The sequence below is a fragment of the Rhipicephalus microplus genome, chromosome X (assembly GCF_043290135.1).
Source record: "Rhipicephalus microplus isolate Deutch F79 chromosome X, USDA_Rmic, whole genome shotgun sequence".
NCBI classification, from domain to species: Eukaryota; Metazoa; Arthropoda; class Arachnida; order Ixodida; family Ixodidae; genus Rhipicephalus; species Rhipicephalus microplus.
This window is the reverse complement of record NC_134710.1, coordinates 159,569,073-159,594,863: the sequence shown is the minus strand read 5'-3', so window position 1 is coordinate 159,594,863 and position 25,791 is coordinate 159,569,073. Positions and strand designations below refer to the sequence as shown.

The 25,791-nt window shown below is 45.6% G+C and overlaps 1 protein-coding gene across 1 annotated transcript; it reads left to right on the top strand.

Annotated features, from left to right (window-relative positions):
• The first annotated feature begins 58 nt into the window (after positions 1-58).
• LOC119177069 (putative ribosome-binding factor A, mitochondrial) lies at positions 59-24,874 on the top strand. The gene is made up of 6 exons (XM_037428443.2): positions 59-315; positions 1,275-1,305; positions 2,912-3,070; positions 21,323-21,438; positions 23,117-23,288; positions 24,448-24,874. The coding sequence occupies exons 1-6, from the start codon at positions 152-154 to the stop codon at positions 24,856-24,858; spliced, it is 1,053 nt and encodes a 350-aa protein (XP_037284340.2). The 5' UTR covers positions 59-151; the 3' UTR covers positions 24,859-24,874.
• Positions 24,875-25,791: the final 917 nt, after the last annotated feature.

Sequence of the window (25,791 nt, the reverse complement as noted above, 5' to 3'; positions counted from 1 at the left end):
ATGATTTGAACTTAACAGTAGCGACCTCAGGCGTAAACTTTCTTTCTTCGCTAAAACAAGAACTAGAACTGCAACTTGTGTGCGTTGTACAGGTGTTCTGTGGTTGTACCGTTGTACTACAGAACACCTTCCAGTACTAGTGTGTGCTACAATGCCTCCGTGGTGTGTACTAGCCATGGGTGATATTTATTGTTGTTTACGACAATTTGCGGAAACACAGTCTAGCTATCTCTTTCTGCGAAGACATTTTTCTCTCTGTGGTCATGAGAAAGCAAAGCCTGGTGTATTTTTGCACAAACTTCTCGACAAATCAAAGTGAGTGTGTCACTTATTCTCGCTTGCGCCGTGCCGGTCGAGTGCTGCTGCGTTGAATTGTACTTTCATTCATTCTTCAACGAGAGAAAAAATTGTGTATAATAACCGCGACAACAAAAAAGGTGTTTAACAAGCTGCAGGTAGGGATGGCATAGTAAGCGTGACAAGATTGCTCCATTTTTGTAGAAGAATGAGACATGTCTTTCTTCTACAAGGATGGCTTTCTACAAGGAAGATGTTTTTAAATCCTTCCATGGGCGGCGGCTATACTTTATATGGGGAGTGGGTTGCGAAGCCGTGTTACATGTGGGCGGGGGGGGGGGGGGGGGCGGAATGTTGTTGTAGTTAGTGTGGAGTAAGTGCAGGTTGGTCTTGAGGTGGTGCAAGTGCCTCTATTGCACTATCCTGGCGACGCCCTTGAATCCATCTACAAGGATTTAAGATGTACTACGTATTCGTGCACCATACATAAACATTTCGGAAGGGGAGATTCGAATGCTTCCCCACCTGGCTTGAAATATGCTAGCCGGTATCGCCCTAGTAGTAGTGTCTGCATGCACAAACCACTATTCTCCAGGGTACGAGCTAGTGTTTCTGTTCCAAAATATTACTAGCCGGTATTGCCCTAGCAGTATTGTCTGCATGCACAAACCACTATTCTCTAGGGTGCGAGCTAGTGTTTCAGTTACAAAATGTTACAAAGTGGTATTGCCCTAGCAGTAATGTCTGCATGCACAAACCACTATTCTTTAGGGCATGAGCTGATGTTCCTGTTCCAAATTGTGGCTTGCAGTGGGACTGACGTTAATATGCTTGAGGGCTTTATTTTGCAAATACGTCTATGGCAGAAGAAAACGAAATCTTCAAATGATTGGGCATCTTGCTCGACGAAATTTTCAGCTCAGCAAAGAGACTTGCAGTGAAACATTGCTTACAAACTTCTGTATTCTGCTTTTCAGGAAACGACACCCCCAGCAGTATATATATGTGGTATGTTTGGCCTTCTGTCTTGCTATTAATATTACAATACACAGGTTTCCCTTTCTTATAATGTTTCCCACTATTCTAAAGCTCTAGCTCACCAACATTTAAGTAGCTGTTTTTAGAGCACAGATGTTAGACACCTGATCTGGGTTGAATATTGTCCACCGCCGTAGCTGAGAGAATGAGCATACTAAAAGTTCACCGAATGCACACGTCTGGGGCCACACAATGCTCCTTTTTTTTTGGCCGAAACTGTCCGGATTACTCTGATACCTTTGCCACCAGAACATGCACAAAAGATGAACAGCAGAAAAAAAACAAACAAAGCAATTGATCAAGTGGGAGATCTGGCTCGCATATCTAGAGCTGTGACACTCTTCTTTGTTTGCTGAGGTTACTCTGGAACTTTTGCCACCAAATTAAAAAAAAGAACTTAAAAACAAATGTATAAATACAAGAAAAATACAAAGGAAGAGTAGGTAAACTACTTAGAGAATCATGAGAAGGGAAAATGAAATGGGAACAACACTGGGCCCATGGCCTGCTCTGAACGGCCGGGCATTTTTAGTGCTTTAGCGACTCCTCTGGCCAAGCCCACTTTCCTTGCTTTTCTGGCTGGGGGAAAGCCAGTTACAGTCACGTGATCAAACATGGCAATGCGGCTGCGAAAAGTCTTCTATAGAATCGTATAGAAGAGGTTCGAAAGGGAAGTGTGAGTGAGGAGGAAGGTAAGGAGTAGTGGAGAGAATAAAGCATAGCATATAAAGAATGAAAAAAAAAAAGAGAAATAGTGAGATAGAAATACAGAAAGCAAGAAAATCAAAGAAAGAAATAGAGAAAAAAATTGTAAACAAAGTGGAAGCAAGCAAGAATAAAGGGAAACAAATAAAGAAAAAGAAAAATGAAAGGAAGAGAAAGAAATAGAAAAATAGAGAAAAAAGTGAGAAAGGGAGACAACTGAAGAGAAAAAAAGCCACCCAGCCTTACATATTCTTCAGGCTTGACACCTCTAGTTACGTGAAACTACCCATGAGCTCTTCTGGCTCTTTAGCATTGGGTTTCCAGTGCAAACTATGCATTTTTTTTTTGGCAGGCTTAGTATTTTCATTTAAATAATTAGTGGAGCATTAGTGCACGTGTTTCACCAAAACTATATATTAAATCAGTCCTGTGCTCTGTAGATGTAAAAGAAATTATTTTTTTTGGGTGCCATGGTCTCTTAACTTTTGCTCATGACTGTACATGTATGTCTCTCAATATACACTAGACGAAAATGCATACAACTGAACTCACATTTTGCAATAGTCACTGTTGTAATCGTTGAAGGTAGTTTTTTTTAGTGGTCAGTTGAGCAAAGTATAGGCAGCGTGACACATATAATGGTACAAAGGAAGCTGCACCCAGGCTTTTAGACAATAGCAACACAACCACTGAGTAGTCAAGTCTTCAGCAGCTGGGTCTCAACACTGGATAGGTATAAGTAATAAAAACTTATTCCAGAGCTGTCTTGTCCATATACAGCTTTTGCATCTTTAGCTGCATTGAATAAATCAACTTTGCAGTATTGATGGTGTGCAGTAGTCATTGATACATCATGTTTGTTTTCTTGTAGCTGCCCAACTCGGCTGTACCATCAACACCCAAAAAGGTGCAGGAGCACACGAGGAGGCAGCGAGTGCTGAACACTGTGTTCATGGAAAGTCTGTCAAATATTATGGTTACAGGGACCATAAGTGACGAACTGAAAGGTTTCGCCGTTGAACTTACACAGGTGAACAGCACCTTTGTTCTGCTTTTGTGAAATTCCTCTGTGCAGCCCCTAGATCACTAAGCAATATAATAACTATTATTGTAGTTCTACTCTCACTTGCCTAGTGTGGTTAAAAAATGAAATCACTCTAAAATATTGCTTTTGCTTTGCATACATTTCATTGCAAATCAATTTATTATTTTAATTAAATATAAAGTTTTTGTCGAAAATTCTCATCTGTGCACACTCTTAATATTTTTATTATTGCTTTTTTATTGAATAATTATAATTGTTTGGGTTTTGCATCTCATAACCATGATATAACTACGAGGGATATCTTAGAGGAGGGCTCCAGTAATTTTGACCATCTGGTGTTCATTAACATGTGCCTGAATCGAAGTATGCAGTTTCCCGGCATTCCGCTTCCATCATAATGAGGTGCCGGGATTCGATACTGTGACCTTCATGCCAGTATTCGAGCACCATAACCACTATGCAACTGTGGTTGGTATTCTTTTATTGAAGTAAATTCAAATATATCTATAACTTAAATATGAGATAAAATAATGTAGTGATCCTAATGGGATTTTTTTTGCAATTAACATTGCATCTGTGGGCCTAGTGGTACATTGCAAACATTATTGCTAGGATTGACTGGTAATGGATGGTTTATGGTAAGAAAAGTACAATGTTACTGTGGCAATGTCAAGTCAAAGGAGTTACTACAGTATACTAGCCTTTAAGCCTGAAACAAATGGAGCCTTTTTCTGGCATTTTCCCGGCTTCACTTGGCACCGACACTGCCGGTGATGGTGGCTGAAACGGCCACGTCTGGAGGATTTAGATATCTGATGCATCGGCGCCGATGATGAAAGAGAGTCGATGGATGAAGAACCAATCAGCGCACGGCTGCCAGCGACTTCTGCCACATAACAGCAGGGTTGCTGCTGCCAAAATGGCTGCCGCCCGCCTTGGATCTATTAAGTCGTCGCCTTGCTCAGTGTGACCCGAAAAGTTTCAACATGTGCTTATATTTGACTTAGCTTGTTCCTCAAAAGCTTCGGCAGGAAGCGGTTGGGATTTCTTCAAACAGTTTTCAGGTGCCATACTCAAATTCATCGGTAGGGTTAGCAGGCCTGAGTGTATTGGCTGAATAGGTGGCCTCAAAGATGCACAACCACCTCCATGCTCAGGGGCCGTTTATATCAAGTTTTTGGTTCTTATTCTCAACAGCTGGTGCTATAACAAAACCAAAATCTTCTCGGTACTGTGATTTGTTTTTCTCACTTCAGAACTGCAAATAAGACATGAAACAGATTTTCAGGATTATTTGTTGTTGCTGTATTGATGGGCACTGCACACTGCTTTGTGAGGTTGTGGGTTCATTCTCTTCGACACACTGTGCGACGCTGAGCTGACCCTGGCTAGGGTGTCTAGAATTGGGAGGTGTGAAAACCAGCCGCTCCAAAGTTGCTCCCACTCGCGAGCTTGCAGCGATGGCGCTGTAGTCGGAGGCGCTGCCAGCTTTCTCCGTTTCAGTGAACCGGCGATGGTCGTTTAGAGGTTTTTGCCAGTACAAGAGTTTTGTCAAAGTAAATATCAAACAGCAATTTCACCTAATAAGAATACACGCATCTTTTGCTCAACGAACATTTCGTTAGAGCGAAGTTTTCGACGGAGTGTCATTCTGACAGCACCACTCTTTATATGCTTGGTGAAACCAAAAGGGTTTTATTTTATATAACATTTAACTACGTCTTAAGGGAATAAAAAAAAAAAGCTTGCTCAAGTGGAGCGGGGTATCTTTGATGACGTTAGTTTGCCAACATTACCTTGTGCTAACCCGCGATAGATTGTGACGTTTGCTGCTAAATCTGCCTCGACAGTGCGACTTACCGAGTGCAGATGCGCATTGCTATTTTCTCAATTCTGAACTTGTATTACACTTGAGGCAGTATTCTTAAACTTGTGTAGAAACTGAGACAACACTTAATTTTATGGCTGCAACAAAATTTATTACAGTAAGTCACTAACGGAAATTTTTCTTACGTCACACCAGGCTTCAATCGCTTGACTTTTTTCTCGCTTTTTGATTGGTTCAGGCCCTTAAAAAAAGAACTGTCGTCACGCAAGATCATCTGACCACTGCTTTGTTCAACTATTTGCAGTGTTCAACGCAGCCAATTTCTGGAAACTGCTTAGCGATCGTAGAAGACTGGCTACTAAATTCGAATGCAGGCGCACTGTGCTAAACACATGTGTCAACTTCGTTTCCATAGTCTCTACCAGGTTTTAGAGAGACTATGACGGATACAGAAGTCCCCTTAGAATCCAATCTCTAGTCGCCTGCCTTGGCAGCTCGTCAAATCATTTGGGCAATCCTCCAACGTGCTAGGGTTATCGGGTCACTTCTTTGCTGGTACGTGGTCCGATGAAGCAGCATTTCATCTTTTTCGTTCTTTAGGCGAACTCTTCGATATATATTTGGGCAGACTTGGGAATAAGGTGGGTGCAGCATCATCTCTTAAACTTGTTTCGCCACGCTGCATTCTTCCTGTCCTTCCACAGTATGCACGAATTCTCGCACGCTTAATCTAAAAACCAAGTGACGAGACATAAGTTTCAGCTAAATAAATGTATTTATCGAAGAGCAATGGCCGAAGTGTTAAGAGCGGCTCAAAGTGTTCAATATCTTCACTTGCCGATGCCTTCCACACATGCACACAAGTCTTTTCTGGCCATAAATTAATTCAAAACATTTACCATGCATCGAAATGTTTTCCGCTGATGGCGGTATTTTTCTGGAGTGCTTTGTCCGCCCTTGCGATGGTGCGCTCTCCTTTTGCTAACCTGTCTTTGCATGCCAGAGCGCACAAAAAAAGGAAAAATTTTTCAGCGCACGATCTGTATTCCGTGTTGCACCCAGGCAAAAAAAAAACAAGCCCACAGGGTTTTTTTCTTCTTTGTAGCAGCCCTTTAGTCTTTTAAGGGCAAACACAACAAAGTCGTCGCACCACGTGAAACACAAACAATGCTGAGAAGCACTTGCCGCGAGTGACCAGCAGCCTCCCCCGGCATACACTGCACCTGCAGCCGTCTCGGCCGCGCTAGTAGCCACGCTAGCAGCAGCACCTCCGATTGCTGCGCTAAATCACGACCTAGCATAGCTCTCGCGCACCACAGCGCCGCTCGGCAAGGGCAACACGGCTCGCTTTTCACACCTCCCCATTCTAGCCACCCTACCCTGGCCTTGGTGCTCCTCGCATGGTTTGCCACCCTCTCTGGCAGCATTGACGTGATGATGCCGAGGGAAGTGGCACTCGGAAAACACTGGCAAAAACGCTTATGTTTCAGGCTTTAGGCTTGTGTAAATAGTAAATTTTATGTTTGAAGCGAATTTGAAGTAAATGGGGATTTGGCAAATTTACATCGAGTACAGTATACTTAAAATAAAGAAAAATGAACATATTTGTCATGTTTTTTATTGAAACAAGGCATATGCATATTTAATTCTTGGCCCAAACGAAGTGGAAGCAACTTTAAAAAGTAGCAGATTTTGAATTTTGATAGAATGAAAATAATAACCCGTAAAAATTATGTCATTTTAAAATTTACGATACTAAGTGCAGATAAGCCAGTATAACAAGCCTTTAAACTTAAAAAAAAAATGAATTGATGCAAGGCTAATTTGTTCATCTAACATTAAACTGGCGTTTCGCAACAGTGCGGCCTTCCGTGGGTAGCTGTATTCAAAGTCTGTCACCCCTCAGCTGCACTGAAACCAACCACTTTTATAGGAGGTTATATGCAGATTTATATACACCCATCTGTTCTTTTCGAATACTTTGAAATTTAAAAAAAAAAAACTTCAAATCGAAGCGAATTTGAATACTGTAATACTTGTTTGAATATTTACACATGTCTACTAGCCTTGTTTTTGTGTGGACTTCACTGCAGAGCCGAGAATACTTCAGTATGTCGACCACAGTCATATGTGATCATGTACTGCTTTATCTGAAGTGAATTTCCACTTTACCTTTAGCTAACATTTTCTGAGGACGACGCAGCGAGTGATGAAAAGAAAAAGGATAGGTGTAACCTTAAAAGACAAGAAAAGAGCAGAGTGGATCAGGGAACAAACGGGGTTAAGGATGTCATAGTTGAAATCAAGAAGTGGAAATGGGCCGGGCATGTAGCACGTAGGCAGGATAACCGTTGGTCATTAAGGATAACTGATTGGATTCTCAGAGAAGGCAAGCGGGTTAGGGGGAGACAGAAAGTTGTTTGGGCAGATGAGATTAGGAAGTTAGCGGGTATAAAGTGGCAGCAGCAAGCACAGGACCGTGTTGACTGGCGGATTATGGGAGAGGCCTTTGTTCTGCAGTGGACGGAGTCAGGCTGATGATGATGAATGTTTTCTTACCTAGCGTTGTAGTATCTGTCTGATGACCGATCTAATGTTGCTGGTTGTTGGTCTTATTCTTCATTATTGTTTCTTTTTGTTACTCTTGCGATGTTTATTCGAACAGAGGAGTCGCAACGCGGTCGCGACGGAAAATGGGCGTACGGCAAGTCTGGCAAAGGAGGCACAGGTTCTTGCACAATTAGAGCATGGGGGGTTTCGTTCTCTTTGGAAGGAGCATACGCGTTAGTGCGTATGCTCCACTACAATAGCCCCCGGGGTGAAGAGTAGCCATCGTGGCCACTCAGGGAGTAGGCACAATGAGAGGGTCGTAGTAGGGCTTGAGACGGTCGACGTGTACGGTCTCACGTCCTCGACGGCACAAATCTGGCAATTGCGTTAGGGACTCGATGATGTAATTCACCGGCGTGGTTGCGTCAATGACACAGTATGGACCATGGTACCGGGCCAGAAGCTTAGAAGAAAGGCCAGGAACATGTGGCTTTCCCAAAGCCACACAAGAGAGCCAGTTCAAAACGTAGGCGCTATGTGATGAACGTCGTCATTTTGGGTCTTTTGTAGACCTTGAGCCTCACTTGTCATAAACCGAGCCAACTGACCGCAGTCTTCTGCGTATCTGGCGACTTCCGAAAGCGGGAGCACTCCGATGCATCAGGTCGGTACGGGAGTATAGTGTCGAGTGGGTGAGATGGTTCGCGGCCGTACAACAGAAAGAACGGGGAAAAACTGGTAGTCGCTTGCGTCGCAGTGTTTTAAGCGAAGGTAACAAAAGGTAATGCAGCGTCCCACTTAGTGTGGTTGGAGGAGGTGTACATCCTCAGCATGTCGCTAAGTGTGCGGTTGAACCGTTCAGTGAGACCATTCGTCTGTGGATGGTATGCGGTAGATTTCCGGTGGATGATGTTGCATTGAGCGAGAATAGCTTGTATGACCTCCGACAGGAACACTCGACCCCTATCACTGAGTAATTCCCGTGGAGCCCCATGGCGGAGAATGAAGCTGCGCAGAATGAAGAGTGCAACTTCGTGGGCGGTCGCTGCCGGTAGAGCTGCAGTCTTAGCGTAGCGTGTCAGATGATCGACGCCGACAATAATCCACCGGTTTCCAGAGGGACTATATGGGAGGGGGCCATAGAGGTCGATACCCACGCGGTCGAATGGGCGATCCAGGCATGGGAGCAGCTGTAACATGCCAGTAAGGTGCCCCGGTGTCTTGTTCTGTTGGCAAGTGGTGCAAGACTGAACGTATTTCTGCACAAAGCGATACATTCCTCGCTAGTAATATCGTTGGCGCAGCCTTTCATAGGTTTTCAGGACACCTGCGTGAGCACTTTGGGGATCTGCATGGAAATTCATGCAGATGTCAGAGCGCATATGAGTTGGGACAGCAAGGAGCCACTTCTGACCACCAGGCATGTAGTTGCGGCGGTACAGAATGTTGTCTCGCACGGAAAAGTGGGCTGCTTGACGGCGTAGCGCTCTCGTGGAAGGGCAGCAGACGGATCGGTAATGTAGTCGAGTAACAATGCAAGGTATGGGTCTTTACGCTGCTCCGAAAGCATGTCAGTGGTGTCGATTGGTGACAAGGTGGCAAAAAGGGGTGACAGAGAAGCCACATCTGGTGTTAATGTCGATCGCGAAAGTGCATCGGCATTCGCATGCTCGCGACTGGAACGATATACGACACGGATGTCGTATTCTTGCAATCGAAGTGCCCAACGCCCCAGGTATGTGGACGGGTCTTACAAGGTGGACAGCCAACATAGAGCGTGGTGGTCTGGGACCACGTCGAAAGGACGGCCGTAAAGGTACGGGCAAAACTTCGTCAATGCCCAGATTATGGCCAAACACTCCTTTTCTGTCTCGGAGTAATTCAATTCAGCCTTCTTGAGAGCGCAACTTGCATAGGCGACTACGTATTCGGCTTGGGTGCCTTTCCGTTGTGCTAAAACTGCACCAAGACCGATGCCACTTGCATCGGTGTGAATTAGATATACCTTTGCTGTTGGAAAGCAGACTCGTGAGGGGTGCGATGGTGGACGCGAAGTTGCGCACGAAGTGACGAAAGTAGGAGCAGAGACCGACGAAACTTCTTAGGGCTTTCAGTGATGTGGGCAACGGGAAGTCAGCGACAGCTCGAAGCTTATCGGGATCCGGAAGAACACCGTCTCTTGTGATGACATGTCCCAAGATGGTTAGTTTTCGTGCTGCGAAGTGGCACTTCTTGGAGTTAAGTTGTAGGCCTGCAGAAGTTAGACACATCAGAATCTCATGGAGGCGAACAAGATGTGTCAGGAAATCAGATGAAAAGACTACGATGTCGTCCAGGTAACACAAGCAAGTTTTCCACTTGTGAGCACGCAAGCTGGTATCGATCATGCACTCAAATGTGGCAAGCACATTGCAGAGCCCAAATGGCATGACTTTGAACTCATATAGGCTATTCGGCGTTACAAAGGCTGTTTTAGGGCGATCACATTCAGCCATTGGCACCTGCCAATACCCAGAACGCAGATCCAAGGATGTAAAGTACTTGGCGCCTTGTAAACAGTCAAGAGCATCGTCTATTCGTTGTAGCGGGTACACATCTTTCTTCGTAATTTTGTTTAAGCGGCGATAGTCCACTCAAAATTGTACGGTGCCATCTTTTTTCTTTACCAGAACCACAGGAGATGACCAAGCGCTTTGAGAAGGCTGTATGACTCCACGTTTAAGCATGTCATATACTTGCTCCGTAATGACGTGGCGCTCTTCGGCGAAAACGTGGTAAGGACGCTGTCGCAGAGGCGAATGTGAGCCGGTGTCAATAGTATGAGTGATAGTCGTGGTGCGGCCCAAAGCAGGTTCTTAGAAGTTGAAAGAACGAAACTTGTTAAGGAGAGAAACAAGTTGGCGGTAATGCGAGAGGGGAAGGTCTGCGCATTAGCATTGTCGAAGACTGACGAACTTGATGCCTCAGACGCATGAGTGATTGCGGCAATGTGACATGGTGTTTTGTCGGGAAGAATAATATTATCGATATGGTCGACAGGTTACACATATCCTAACTTTTCACCACGAAGTAAGCCAATGGGGTAGTTGCAGTAGTTGGTAACCAGCATTACGGTTAAACCAGACGCAATTGTAAGAATGGCAGAACGATGCCCTTGCGTTCAGCAAAAAACGGAGATGGCATTAACACCACCGTGCCATCAGGTTGCGCCACACATGAAAGGCTAATAGGGACCGAAGCTTCCGGAGGCCAGGTGATGTCGTCGTCAGCGATGAGTTTGCAGAGCAGAGGAGAGCGGTCGGGTGGTGGAAATTCACATGTTGGCACAAGGGACACTTCGGCACGGGAACAATCTGTGATAGCTTCATGATGTGATAAGAAATTCCAACCCAGGATAAGGTCATGAGAGCAAGATAGTAGAACAAAAAACTGTACGACGTACAAAACGTCTTGGATGACGACGCGCGCCGTACACACAGCCGAGGGATGAATGCGTTGCGTGCTAGCTATGGACAGCACCATGCCACAGAGAGATGTGGTCACTTTCTTCAGTTTCCTACAAAATTTTGCGTTCATCACAGAAACGGCGGCCCCGGTATCAATTATCGCTAATGTGGCGACTCCCTCAACATCGTCATCAACAACATTTTGCAGCGAAAATGGAGGCCTTGAGAATTGCGCACAAGTTGCAGTTCTTGCCTCCGTAACTGCACCGATTAGTTTCCCTCCTTAGGAGGTGGTCGACGACGCATAGGCGATGGCGATCGGCAACGAGGTGATAGGAAACGAGCAGTCGATGGGCGGCGATCCGAGTCGGAGTGCCTCTTCATATGCAGACGTGGTGGTCTGCTGCGGTGTGTAGGTAGGAGTTCCGAAGTATGCGTGCGCAGGTGTGGGACGGTGGCGGCAGAAGCGTGCAATATGGTCAGCGATGCCACACGCGAAGGAGATAGGATGAGTGACTCGGGTGCGCCACTCACTAGATGGACGGAAAAAGCGAGGTGGGGACCTATAAACTGGAGGCGAGGCCGGAGGAGGTGGAGCCGATAAGGCGACTGGATGCGGTGGGGGCCGCACGACCACAGCTGCGTAGCTGAGACGTGAAGGCGGTACAGTTGGTGCGTAGCCGGCAGTTGAGAGATCAGATTGCACCAAGATGCATGGGTAAGGGGCCGGAACTGTAGGGAGGGCATCGCAAATTTCAGTGCATATGGCCTGCTGCAGTGCCGAAGGGAGGCTTGTGGTGGGCGCGTTGCTATGCGGCAGCAGGGAGAGCTGTCGGGCGACTTCTTCCCTGCTGAAGTCTTTAATCTGGTTCGACAGAGTTCCTTGGGCAACGTTGCCATTTGCGAGTGCGACGGCCAAGATCGAATCTGGTGATGGGACACTCTGTCGGGTGATGGAACGCTGGCGACGCAATTCATCGAAGCTTTGGCACAGGCTTACAAGGACTGCCACTATGGTCGGGCTTTTCGCCAGCAACATCTGGAATGCGCCATCCTTGGTGCCCTTGAGAATCTGTCGAATTTTCTCTTCTTCAGGCATGAATGAGTTAACACGCCTGCAGAGGTCGAGCAAATCCTCAATATAACTAGTAAACATCTCGCCAGGCTGCTGGGTTCGGTGGCGCAGACGCTGGTCAGTGTGGAGCTTGCGGACCGCTGGTCGGCCGAACGCTTCGGTCACGAGAGTCTTAAAGGTGGACCAGTTGGCGATGGCGGTTTCGCGGTTGGTAAATCATAGCTTAGCGACGTCAGCCAAGTAAAAGATAACATAGGCAAGCTTAGAGTCGTTGTCCGACTTGTTGCTGGCACTTGCGTGTTCGTACAAGGAGAGCCAGTCTGCGACGTCTTGCTCACTACTGCAGCTGAAGATTGGTGGGTCCCGCTGACTGGTAGCGCCGGGGCAGTTCAACGGGGCAGCCGATATCGCTGGCTGTGCTGGGATGGGCTGGTTGGCGACTGCGTCAGTCATGTTGTACAGTGGTCTTTCGGCCCACTTGCGAGAGCGGAGCTCCAGGTCTGCGTAGGGATCTCAGCAGCCTCCACCAAATGCGATAATGTTTATTCGAAAGAGGAGTCGCAACGAGGCCGCGACGGAAAATGGGCATACAGCAAGTCTGGCAAAGGCGGCACAGGTTCTTGCGCAATCAGAGCACGGGGTTTTTTGTTCTCTTTGGAAGGCGCATACGCGTTAGTACGTATGCTTCATTACAACATTGCTATGGCATTGCACACTATGTCTCAAAAGGCTTTTTGTTGTGATATAAAAATTAATTGAAGTTGAAGTGAATTTATCAAGAAAGCTTATTGGTTTCTTGCACACCATTTTAAAATGGCATTTGAATAAAGGACACTCGGAAACGGTACATGTTAAAAATGGCCAATGTGATACCATGACGGATACCAGCTAGCGAATTGCATGCTGTGTAGAGCTGAAGTTTTTGTCATTGTCACTCGTGTAACTGCCACTTTTCTGCAAGTTTGTGCATGTAATTGGAAAGAAGTTTGTTGTTTGATGTGATCTGTATAAATTATATAGTTCATTATGGCTGGAATGATTAGAAATTAAAAGTGTACCTCAGAAAGGGATATAAAAGAGTAGTACTGCTTATTCTATAATTCCATGTACTCCATCTCCGCACTACCAAGGCTACCAGTTGTGAGCAAGCTGCACGCTTGCACAACAAAGCATAGTTTCAAATATATTGTCACGGGGGTGAGAGACTGAATGAAATAAATATATTTACAAAATATACAGGGAGAGTCAGAGGCAGCTGCAGCCAAGATGGAAGAACAGCAGCAACAACAACACGAGCACAGTCGCTTTCGTCGTCTTCGCCATCTATGATGCTCTTTCGTTGCCGATGTCGTGTAACATATAACCCCCCGCTGCTGGCAGCGCCGTCTCGGCGCCTAAAGGAGAGTAAGATCATATGCGGATATGTACGGTTTGAGGCGGGTTACGTGGATGACGTCAGTAGCGGGTGCGGACGACGATGACTGACTGTCCAACGGAGAAATCTCGTATGTGACATCGGTAAGCCAGCGTAAAACCTTGTAAGGCCCCGAGTAGCGAGACAGGAGCTTCGAAGAGAGGCCAACGTGGCGGCATAGTGTCCAGAGGAGGACCAATGAACCTGGAAAGTAGGAAACTACTCTGTGATGGCTATCGTAGCGGGCCTTCTGAGAGAGCTGCGAGCCAAGAAGACGTTCCCGTGCGATTTGGCGGGCCACTTGAGCCCGAGCAGTGGCATCCCGGGCGTACTCTGTAACCGTTTGCGTAGTTGATGGGAGAAGAGTCTCGAAGGGTAACGCTGGATGGCGGCCGAACAATAAATAGAAGGGGGAGAAGCCAGCGGTGTCGTGGCGTGACGAATTGTACGCGAATGTCGCATAAGGCAAAGTACTATCCCAATCAAGGTGATCTTTGGAAACGTACATGGAAAGCATTGTTGTCAATGTTCGATTTAGGCGCTCGTTAAGACCATTCGTTTGTGGGTAATAGGCCGTAGTGAGCTTGTGACGCGTCGAACACGAGCGAAGGATGTCACTTACTACTTTTGAAAGAAATGAGCGACCACAATCAGTCAGCAGCTGTTGAGGAGCGCCATGGTGAAGAATTACGTCATGAAGCAAGAAGTCCACGACGTCAGTGGCACAGCTTGTCGGTAGCGCTCGTGTGATAGCGTATCTTGTGGCGTAATCAGTGGCTACGGCTATCCACTTGTTTCCAGTGAGAGAAGTAGGAAATGGTCCAACGAGATCAAGACCGACGCGGTAGAAGGGAACGGTGGGTATGTCTATTGGTTGGAGCGGACCAGCTGGTGGCAAGGTGAAATGTTTGGAGCGCTGGCAGGACTCACATGCAGCAACGTATCGGCACACAGAACGGTAAAGGCCTGGCCAGAAGAATCTATGCCGCATGCGATCGTACGTGCGCGTGACCCCGAGATGTCCCGCGGTTGGAGCGTCATGAAGCTGTTCAAGTACAGCGGAACGGAGTGTCGCAGGAACTACGAGTAGTAGCTCTGGTCCTTCGGCGCTGGTGTTGCGTCGGTAAAGGATGCCATCGTGTAGAACGAACAAGTGTAGCGACGGGTCTGCGTGGGACAAGCCTAGACTCTGCATGATAGACCGCAAATGGACATCGCTGAGCTGTTCCTTGCGTATGTCGGTGAAAGCCGACATGGGGAAGACACAAGGGTCAGAATCATGTGCTGAAAGGTCAGGTGGGTACATGGGGTGACGGGATAGACAGTCGGCATCCTGGTGCATTAGGGCAGATTTGTATGCTACGTCGAAGCTGTATTCTTGTAGCTTCAAGGCCCAACGGCCAAGTCGTCGTGTGGGATCTTTAAGGGACGACAGCCAGCACAAGGTATGGTGATCTGTAATCACCGAAAAGGTGCGGCCAAACAAGTATGGTCGAAATTTTCTGACTGCCCAGACTAGTGCGAGGCACTCACGCTTTGTAATAGAAAACTTGCTTTCCGAAGGAGAAAGGAGGCGACTGGCATAAGCAATGACGCGATCCTGTCCTCGTTGCCGCTGGGCGAGAACAGCACCAATTCCATGTCCGCTGGCATCGGTACGAACTTCAGTATGGGCTGACGTGTCGAAATGGGCCAAGATGGGTGGGGAAGTAAGTAATGTTGTAAGGGTGCTGAAGGCAGTTGCTTGATCAGTACCCCAATAAAAAGGCACGTCCTTCTTCAGTAGCTCCGTAAGTGGTCGGGCAATGTCAGCAAAATTCTTCACGAAACGTCGAAAGTAAGAACAAAGGCCGATAAAACTCCGTACATCTTTTGCGGAATGTGGTATGGGAAAATCTTTGACAACTCGAATTTTGTCAGGATCAGGTTGCACACCTCGAGCACTGACAAGGTGGCCCAGCACAGTGATTTCCCGACGGCCGAAGCGATAATTGGAAGAGTTGAGCTGAAGTCTTGCTTTCCGGAAAACCTCAAGAACAGTCGTTAGGCAGTAAGGTGGCTTTCGAATGTAGGTGAAAATACGATGACGTCATCGAGATAGCACAGGCACGTGGTCCATTTGTATCCACGCAGGAGAGGCCATCATCCTTTCAAATGTAGCTGGCGCATTACACAATCCGAATGGCACAACCTTGAACTGGAAAAGTCCATCCAGTGTGATGAATGCGGTTTTCTCACAGTCTCGATGATCAACAGAAATCTGCCAGTATCCTGATCGCAAGTCGATAGATGAAAAGTAGGCAGACCCATGTAGGCAGTCGAGAGCATCATCAATCCGCGGCAGTGGGTACACGTCCTTACGTGTTACTTTGTTTAAGTGACGGTAGTCTACCCAGAAGCACCACCTGCCATCCTTCTTCTTGACTAGCATGACCGGCGATGCCCATGGACTGCAGGAAGGTTCGATGACGTCTTTTGTGAGCATTTCTTCAACTTCGTGCTGGATAACTTGTCACTCAGCATTAGGCACGCGATAAGGATGTCGTCGGATGGGGCTGGCGTCTCCAGTGTTAATCCTATGAGTTACAAAGGATGTCTGACCCAAAGGGCGGTCATCAAAATCAGATGTCGCGGTAGGATTTCAGCAGGTGCCGGATGTCAGCTGTCTGTGCTGGAAGAAGGTCCGGAGCGATCATCTTGTCGATGGTGGCATCCGCTGCGCTCTTCGAGGATGAAAACGGAGCAGAGGACGAAGAAGATTCGGCAACGAACGCCGAAATGGCAGCATCTATAGAAAAAACTTTTTCCAAAGTCATACCATCTGGAATAACTTGAGCGCAGCAGCTGAAGTTTAGGATCGGAAGAGATACTGTATTTCCCGTGACTGTCAAAAGTGTGTGAGGCACGGCAACATTTTTGGCCAGCAAAACGTCAGTAATAGGTGTCAACATGTAGTCACCATCGGGAAGAGGAGGGAAAGATCTCATGTTCACATAAGTAACTGCTTAAGGTGCTAGGCGAACGTGATCTGCAGAACACAGACGGGGTTGAGCTGGTGTTGGGTCGTCATGGTAACACGGTAAATCAAGTTGAAGCATGCCGGTTTCACAATCAATAAGGGCAGAGTGGGCGGATAAAAAGTCTATGCCGAGAATAAGTTCATGGGAACATTTCTCGAGCACAGCAAATAGCACTGTCGTGGAGCGATCAGCCACACTTACATGCGCGGAGCACATTCCAAGCACGGGCAACGTGCCACCGTCGGCGACCTGGATGAGTGGCACTGTGGGTGCCGTTAAAAGCTTTCCTAAGGCGGCAACGAAGTTCCGAATTCATCACTGATATGTGAGCCCCTGTGTCCACAAGTGCAACAACGGGTGTGTCATCTACTTCAACGTCAATAAGGTTGCGTCGAGTCGGCAGCACGGTCAGAGGATTTGGCGGGCAAGTGGTCGATGCAGCATCACCTCCGGGAGCTGCATCATCTAGTTTTCCCGCGGCAGGTGGTCAGTCGGCGACGTTGGTCGGCGAAATTGGGGCGAGCGAGACGATGGGCGACGGGAGAGCGGTGAACGGGACTGGTGAGCATGCGGAGATGGAGAGCGACGACGATATGGCAGCATAGAAGAAGCGTCTTCACTGGTGGCCTGAGGTGACTCCCGGTAAGTTTGAAAGCGTCCATGATCCCTCTCTGGCCGATAGGGGTACCCATAGGATGCCTGATGCCAATACCACCGAGTGTTACAATGGCGGGCCACGTGTCTGATACGGTGGCAGTCGAAACAAATCGGGCGATCGTCAGCAGTCCTCCACTCGGCTGGATTGCGAGGGCGTGCCAGAAGGTTTTGGCTTTGGGCATACGAAACAGGGGGTCGACGACGGTTGATCGGCTGAGAGGGAGCTGTAGTGCACTCGGAGGCCAGTCCAGCATTGGAAAGCTTTTGTCGCACAATGGCATGTACCAGTGTGTCACGGACGGCTATTTTTGGCGACACCGCGTCACGGCAATTAACGGGTGCCGTACTCCCCGACTGACCGTGAGAAACGGCGGCGCATGAAAGGGATCCGAGAAGTGCAAAATGGGGTGCTCTTCTTGAAACGTCGCCGCCGACAGTTAATCCTTTTGTAACTGTGGCGACGTCTTCAAGGTCGTAGAAGGCCGCGGTATACCCCGAACAAGGATTAGACTACAAGACGCACCGACTGAGAGCTAAGTGGTTGACCGTTCCCACGGGGAAAAGCGTGGGAAACGCTTTGGTGGCCAAGCCGTATGACAACAACGCGACAGGTTGTCACTCTCGCTAGTTGCGGGCCCTCTCCCAATTAAAAAGGGGTGGGGTCAAAATATTTTTTGGGGCGGAGTTTCCATCAATTGAACGCGCATGATTGGACCCATGTAGAGGTCTCTTGTCCTCAAGGAAGAGAGCGAGGAGACACGAGGGGGATTTAAGCGCAGGTATTTGCCCTGCTAGGCAGACTAGTCGCTGGCCAACATGGTGTAGAAACAGATCAACAAGCATCTCTTCTAGAAGTTTTTAGTGTGGCTCTGTATCGGCTGGCCACCTAAACTTAGCCGTTCGTCTAGTTGTGACGCGATATTAACGTCTGCAACGTAGACATCGGGACTTCGCTTCGAGTTAGCTCAACCTGCTCGAAGTCACCTGCAAGCACTAGCCTCCCGGAGCCACCAGCGTTGCAACACCGCCGACATCGCAGTCGTGCCAGAACTCTCTTCGACTTCTCGCATCCGATCGTCGGGGACACAACGCTGCCGGTCATCACACGTATGCCTTCACCTGTTTATATCTTCGAACTTTCTCCTCCATCGTTCTATTCTTGTTAGTTTGTGTAGTTTGTAATAGTTCTCTCTCGTAAGCTGATTTATTGTTTCTGTTATATATTTCTTTAGTTGTATCAAGTGTCGATGTGTTTTGTTAATTGTATTGAAGTGTTGTATTAGATCCCGTGTGCTGCAATATCACTAGAGTAAAGTTGTTTTGTTTTCTCACGTCTCTGATCTCTTCACTGTCTCTGCTTGCGTACGGAACGAACCGACTTGCTGTCATTCCCATCGCCGACTTCGCGCTGGCGACGCTAGAGTGGCAGCTTGTAACACAGTGGCACCATCTGAGGGCTAGAGTCACAGGCATGGGAGTACGTGGACGCAGGAGACAGAGCTTCAAGTTCACGTCTGTTGATCTTAGTCACGTGCTCTGTAGTTAACGGCGTCTGTAGTGTAGGCCTGTCTTCTCGCAACCAGGTTGCTGCTGTGTTTGGTAGTCGAGTGAAATTATGGGCGATATGTCGACTTTTTGCGGCCTCAAAACGCTGGCACTCCCTGATGATGGCATCGACCGTGTTGCAGTCCTTGCATATGAGAAGGTTGAATGCATCATCTGCAATGCCTTTCAATATGTGAGCTACTTTTTCGGTTTCTTTCATACCGTTGTCTGCTTTTTGGGAAAGGGCAAGCATGTCCTGTATGTAAGTCACGTAGGACTCTGATGACGTTTGCGCACGAGATGCCAACTCCTTCTTGGCCGCTGCCTTTCTACCCACAGACTTGCCGAAAAGGGCGCGCACCTTTTTTTTGCACGCACCCCAGCTTCCTATTTCATCTTCGTGGTTCTCGAACCACACTTTTGCGGTTCCTTTCAAGTAGAACAGGATATTGGCTAACATAAGAGTTTCATCCCAGCGGTAATTCTTACTTGTACGTTCGTACAACGGCAACCATTCTTCGATGTCGCACAATAATTCACAAATACATTTTTGTCAAAGCATCATAACCATAATCTAAAGCGAATAAAAGTATCAACTTGCAACTTACGGTTCACGCAGTGCATGACGACTTGATAATTTTGAAGCGGAGGGCATGAACTGCGATGGTTGCAGCCCCCTTTTTTTTGCTGATGCCATATTTTTGCTTTACTTACCCAACTCGTGCGAGCAGATGCTAGGGAGACGCCGAGCAGATGTTGGACGTGGGTGAATAGATGTGGAGGGGCTAATCACCCTTTCTATTAACTAAGAAGCTTTGTAGCCTTCACAGTGCTGAAAGGAACTATGAAAATACAGGAAAGCGTCCATTGTTACTCTCCTTGGCTGTTTTCAAGTGTTATTTGCTCCTGATTTTGAACTTATACAGATAAATCACTTTTCGGTTACAAAATGGTCTAAAGATAAATTTTCCTTTTGAGTTTAGGCAAAAATTCTCGGGTCGATGCTGTTGCTATTGGACATTTTATATTCTGAGGCAACTTATTTTTCCCTCTGGCCTTAAAGGACTGTGTGAGCAGTGACACATCCCTGCTGCGGCGGCTGCATTTTCGATGGAGGCGGAAATGTTGTAGGCCCGTGTGCTCAGATTTGGGTGCACGTTAAAGAACCCCAGGTGGTCGAAATTTCTGGAGCCCTCCACTATGGCGTCTCTCATAATCATATGGTGGTTTTGGGGCATTAAATCCCACAAATCAATCAATGAGCAGTGGCACAAAGAATAAGGCAAAGCAACAAAGCATGTGTCACTTGCGACATAAAATTTGCTGTCTCGCCCTTCTTTTTGTGGTTCTTTCCTCTCCCTCCCCGCACACATTACAAGCCAAAGATCACGAACTAGTAAGGTCAAGTTTCCACCATTTTTTTTTCTTTATTTTCATATAAGAGCTTCAGATAAGAAAAGAGAAGCATCCCTTGAGCCTTACCAGTTTTAAGCATACTACTATTCACACCTGGCCAGTGCAAAGAGAGCAGCATAAATTGTCAGCCTGCAACGATTTTGACTTTTTAGTTTTAGTATTTCATGTTGCAGTAATAACATTCTGTTTTCAAAATTCAATGTTAGTGGTCTTTATTGTATTATGAAACAACAAAGCATGAGTACATTAATCATGAACCCAAGAGCCATCTGTTCTGCCAAGCTGAGGGTAAATTGTTGGTAGTGTAAAACAAATGCCCCTGTTTTAATTAACATGCACTTATTAGAGATGCGGTTCTATTGCAGTGTAGCAGCCACAATGAGCAGTTTGTGCATTCCTTCTACTACCATAAAATTTTTGGTACCATTGAACAAAGCACCAGCTATTTCAAAGCATTGGCTGCACTGCTAGTCATGTAACCCATAAAATAGAGCATTCCAGCGATTTTCGCAAGACTTACTTGAGCACATTTCCAAGCAGCAGTTCAGAAAATTCAGGTATCCACTGAGGTACCCACCAAGGTGCCCGAGTGGCTACATTGTTGTTGTTGCAAAATTATTTGACATGGTTTAAATGTAAACATTTTCACTGAAATCTGGCTGTGTGAAAGAATTACCTATGCTGAAATGGCTCTAGCCTCAGTTTCTGAAATGGACCCAACAATTAGGGACCCATTTAGTTAGTCCCTTCCTCATGGGTTGACCATATTTGTTGCAGAAGTGATGTCATTTGTTCTCATACCTTGGCTATTCCTTTTCGTTGCATTGTGAAGGCTGTGCTCGTATACAATGGACATTGTTCAGAACACCATTGGCAACATCAACCGCCCATTGTGAATGATTCCATTGAGTGGTTTCAAGTCAGAAAAAAAAAATTTTTTAAATTGCTCTTTCTGTCAAAAAAGGCACTAAGTTCTAGGGTGTTTATTTTGGCTGTATAAGGCACAATGTCTGCTTTTAGTTTCTCTTTACCGGCTATATATTTGTCATCTGCTATGAGCCTGACAGCAACAAAAACGTTAGCCATTGAGCCAACCAAGGCTGTAATCGGAGTGTAATAGGTCTCCCCTTTTAGTAGGCTGTGAGACTGTGTTATTTATAAATGTATTGACCCACCATCACCCACTTTGTTTTGATTGTGCACTTTGTGAATTAAGTGTTGTACATAACAAGCATTCTGGAGCCTTGTCTGTCATGCTAGCATTTTGTGTATTCATAAATTTCCAGGTTCGTGTATCTTTTGACTGTACCCACTTGAATGTGTATTGGGTAACTGCACTTAAGGAGCCTGGTGTGGATGAAAAGATTGCTGAAATTCTCCATTCAAATGCTGGCTACCTTAAGTAAGTAGATAGTTTGTTTCAACTAATGAAATCATGTGCCATTTGCCAAAGCTCGAAATTACCTAGGGAAGTTAAGTATAAGCTGAAGAAACGGGTTGGTGTGTACATATTGGTTTGTAGGACAAAACAATAAATGTACCTTAGCCAACATCTACAAAGATTCCACAGACTACCCTGATCTCTAACAAGAAAACCAAAAGATATTGCACTCAAGAAAAGGGTCAGGCAAGAAGGTAAAAATCTCTCCAATGCTGTCCACTGCATGCTTAGAAGTAACAGCTAAAAGACTGTAGTGAGGACAATTTGGAATAGGGACTATTTATGAATATCTTGGCAACTCTTATTGTGCTGGTGACATGGTGCTCTTCAGCACGAATGGTTATGAACTGCACAATATGGTAGAAAATCTAAACTGAGAAAGTCTTAAAGTGGGGCTGAAGATGAATATGGGGGCAGATAGAAAGAATAATGTTTGGTATGGTAGAGAGAGAACAAAAGTTCACTACTGGCAACTAGACCCTAGTATTAGTAGAAGAGTGTGTATGTCAAGGTTAGTTACTAACAGGGTAACCTTCTTGTGCAAAGAAAATACAATAAAGAATAAGAATGGGCTGTAGTGCATACAGCAAATGTATGAAAATCATGACCAGCAATTTACCACTGTTCGTAAAGTAGAAAGTGTGCAACGATTGCATTTTAGTAGTACATACTATGCCTGCCAACTCTCCCAGTCTTCCGAGGAGACTCCATAATTTTCAGCAGTCCTCTTGATTGTATGGGCACAGCCACATACTATCTCCTGAAAACTTCCACTGTAGTACATTAGTGTCCTTTGAAAAGGCACATTAAGAGTGGCAAGGGGCCAGTAGTTTTTATGGGACATAGTATATTTGCTTCTTAATTACATGTGTGTACATACACCGTGTAATTTGGATTACCAAAGTAAATGCCGACATCTGTAAACTTTAATGGCACTCATTCATATACACATCACTTTGCTGCAACCCTGAGAAACAGTAAATTAATACATACATAAGCCTTCTTCTGTCGTGTCTCCCCCCCAACCTACATTACAAATCTCTCAAATTTAGAGTTCATTAAATTGGCAGATAGTCAGTACTAATGTCTGGGGCAGAGACTTGAACAGAAAAAAAGAAACTTGAGAAGTTAAGAACCACACGGGAAACGAAAGAAGTGGAATAGTTTCTAGGGGCTTGTTTCTTTGTCAGACTCAAATCCACCCAACAATTAACCCAAAAAATTCAATGAGAACATTATTTGTTCTTAAATTTAGTGTAATAATTATGAAATAAAATGAAACTGAAGTAGACAAAAAACAAATTAAAGTGGACGAAAAAGCACCCTTTTCTGTCAGTGGGACCTGAGCCCACAGCTTTTGAAGATTGTCGGTTGAGATCACGTGTGGCGTGGCACCCTCTGGCACAAAAAGTGTTTCACACTAGATGACTTGGCTATGAATGGCGCGGGTTAACACTCTCAGGAGTTGCATGTACAGAAATACTGAGCAAAGCGGATAGGGAACCGCCTTTTGTTTTAGCTTAGTTGGTAGAGCATAGTATATGTAATTCGAATGTCAATGTTACGTTGTCACACAACCCATTTATAATTTTTTTTGAGTGAGTGCTGTGCCTTGCTAATCATGTGGTGTAATTTTCAGGTCGGAATTGATCAAGAATGGCTTTATTGGCAAGGCACCAAAAATTACTTTTGTGAAAGATGTTACATATGGAAGAGCTTCCGAGGTGGAAGCCCTTATTGACAAAGTTTGTTCCGACATGCCACTTGATTTGGACACCCTTACTCTTTCAGACGAGCAAGCGTCCATTGATGTGAGTAACCGTCTTAAAAAGACTACCACATGATTGTGCTACTTTGTGTGAACTTTTGGTGTCTTGCAGTGTCTGATTTGATCCGGACTTCTCAAAGTTTTGATATGATTTGCAAATTCATACAGTTTTGTACAAATGAAATGTCAGCAAGAGTACTATGCTATTTTCAGGTGTTAAATTGAGAGCATTATCACCTGTCACTACTTACCTGATCACAAATGATGGTGTAGGCTCCCACGTAGAGCATACTAGCTGAAATTGTGCTGATAGTACAATAGAGGTTGGTGAAAGTGGAAAATGAGTGTATTCTTTCTAATTGGCCATAACTTGTTTTTACTATTTTGCTTGTCCAGGTACAGTACAAATCTTGTTATCGTAAGCACAAGAGGTTTAGATTTTGCTAACCTGCTAAGCTAAAATTTTTTAGGTGAAAATTCTGTTTGTGCAATGTGTAAATGTTTGCTTACTGAAAGAAATATGGGGGCTTACTCCTTTTAGTGAATATTATTTGTCCATGTGGCATTAAAAGTAACACATTTTACGAAGATGTTTTATTGTAACATTGTAGAAATAGTTTTGTTTGCACTGCCTCTAAAATATTAAGCAATGCATCTGCTCACAAATATTATTTGTTATATGCTTCAAACTGATGCTAATTGGAGCTCCTACTCCAGTGGCCATCTCGAGGGGGAGAGAGGAAACTGTATGAGGTATGGTATGAAAATTGGAATAAACTGAAATTCCTGTTGTAGGCTGCATACTGTGCAACAAAAGAAGGAAATTATGGTAAGGTAATGCAGTGAGGCAATAAAGTTTATTAAATGAGTCCAAGTACTGAAAATAATCCAAGAGTATACACAGAGGGTCACAGTTCTTCAGGTGAGTGTACAAATGCAGCGATTCATGAATACGTATCACAAACATAAAGTTAGTGATGCTCATGCATCCTGTGGTATCTTGACAGTTGGAACAGATGGACCACACACATAAGGATTTAACATTCAAATCTAAGACTTCTGTATGTTACTAGAAGATTTGCAGAGCGACATTTACTATCAGTTGTGTTACAATGAATTTTCAGTTTGTTTCTTTATTACTGCTTTCAGCTCTTAATGTCTGCTACTAATTACAAGTAACATACTTCTTCTTTCTCGTGTAGGAAGAAACAAGCACTGTAGATGGCTCGCAAACTGGGCCCTTTGTTCCTCCTGAAATGAAGATGAATATTTATGGATTGGACCGTGCAGCCCTCATGAGGCAGGTCCTGCTCAAAAGCAAAGGGCAGAGTAAAGCTCCTTTAGAAGAACTGGTGCCACTGAGGCCTGGTACCCATAACTCGGAGGAGGCACAGGCCAGAATGATGAACCTTGCAGAATATGTGCGACAGAGGAAGCGAAAAAGCAACTTGCAGACTAAGGCTGAGAGAGAGGCCCAGAGGAACTTACAAAGTGTGCAACTGAGTCCATGCGAAGAGCATTTGTCATCTGCTACGCCAGAACCATTGGTGGAGCCTGACGACACGTATGATGAAGACGAGCACAGTAATGTGTCATTTTTAAAAGAGCATTAAAATAGTTTGAAAGAAACAGTTTTTTTGTCTTCTTTCGAATAGCTGCATATTAGGCAAGTGCAGTTAAGATGTGTCTCATAATCAATGCCAGTTCCTATTTGACATAAACTGCTAAATTTCTTAAAATGCTAAACAATTCCTGAATACTTTGTTAATGCTATTTAGTACATACTACTACAGGTTGCCGCAGATGAACACAATAAGGAAGAAGACGATGTTTGATAACCCGTGCAGACTGGGCTCAATCTTGTACTCCTGCCTGTAAGTGTGTTGTGAATATATTCTCAGACACCTTTCTCCCCTAACATTTGAATGGAGGTGCTGGATATTGGCACAGGGCCGCCATGGCTGCCAATTTCAGGAACTGCGGCAATGACGTGAAATATGGCCGACTCGCCCACAGCAGAAGCAGATCGGCCTGTCATCGAAGGTTTGCCATTCAGCCAAGTTTCTGTAGCGTGGACAGTTCTACGGGCCGCAGGATATATTGGATACACTGGGTAGTCTGCCGGGTCTGTTAACTGGGCAGAGCGTCCGGAGTCCCGCGTTGACTTGTTCCTGGCACACATTGGTCTCGAATAAAGAAATCATTGCGCGAGAATGCTCAGGGGCACGGACTTAATCAGAAATTGGCGATGCGACCTTGATTTCATGGCGGACGTACACAGTGCTGTCTGAAGCAGCAGCGGCTGGTGATAAATGGGTGTCCTCGCAGACAGCCGTGTTGGGAAGACGCGAAAAGTGAGGAGTAATAAGCTAACTTTTTGCTTCTTCAAAGTGTCTGCATTTATCAATGATGTCGTCCACTGTCGTTGAGTTGTAAAACGCAAAGAGAGTAAAGGCATCATCCGCAATTCCTTTTGAAGATGTGCGCGGCCTTTTCAGATTCTGGAATTTAATCATCAACCTTGCCGCAGAGGGCGAGCACACCTG

Coding starts and splice junctions, on each gene's coding strand:
- LOC119177069 (XM_037428443.2), top strand. CDS start 152: ATGCCTCCGTGGTGTGTACTAGCCATGGGTGATATTTATTGTTGTTTA. Junction 316..1,274: donor AAACTTCTCGACAAATCAAA/GTGAGTGTGTCA, acceptor TCTGCTTTTCAG/GAAACGACACCCCCAGCAGT. Junction 23,289..24,447: donor ACGAGCAAGCGTCCATTGAT/GTGAGTAACCGT, acceptor TTTCTCGTGTAG/GAAGAAACAAGCACTGTAGA.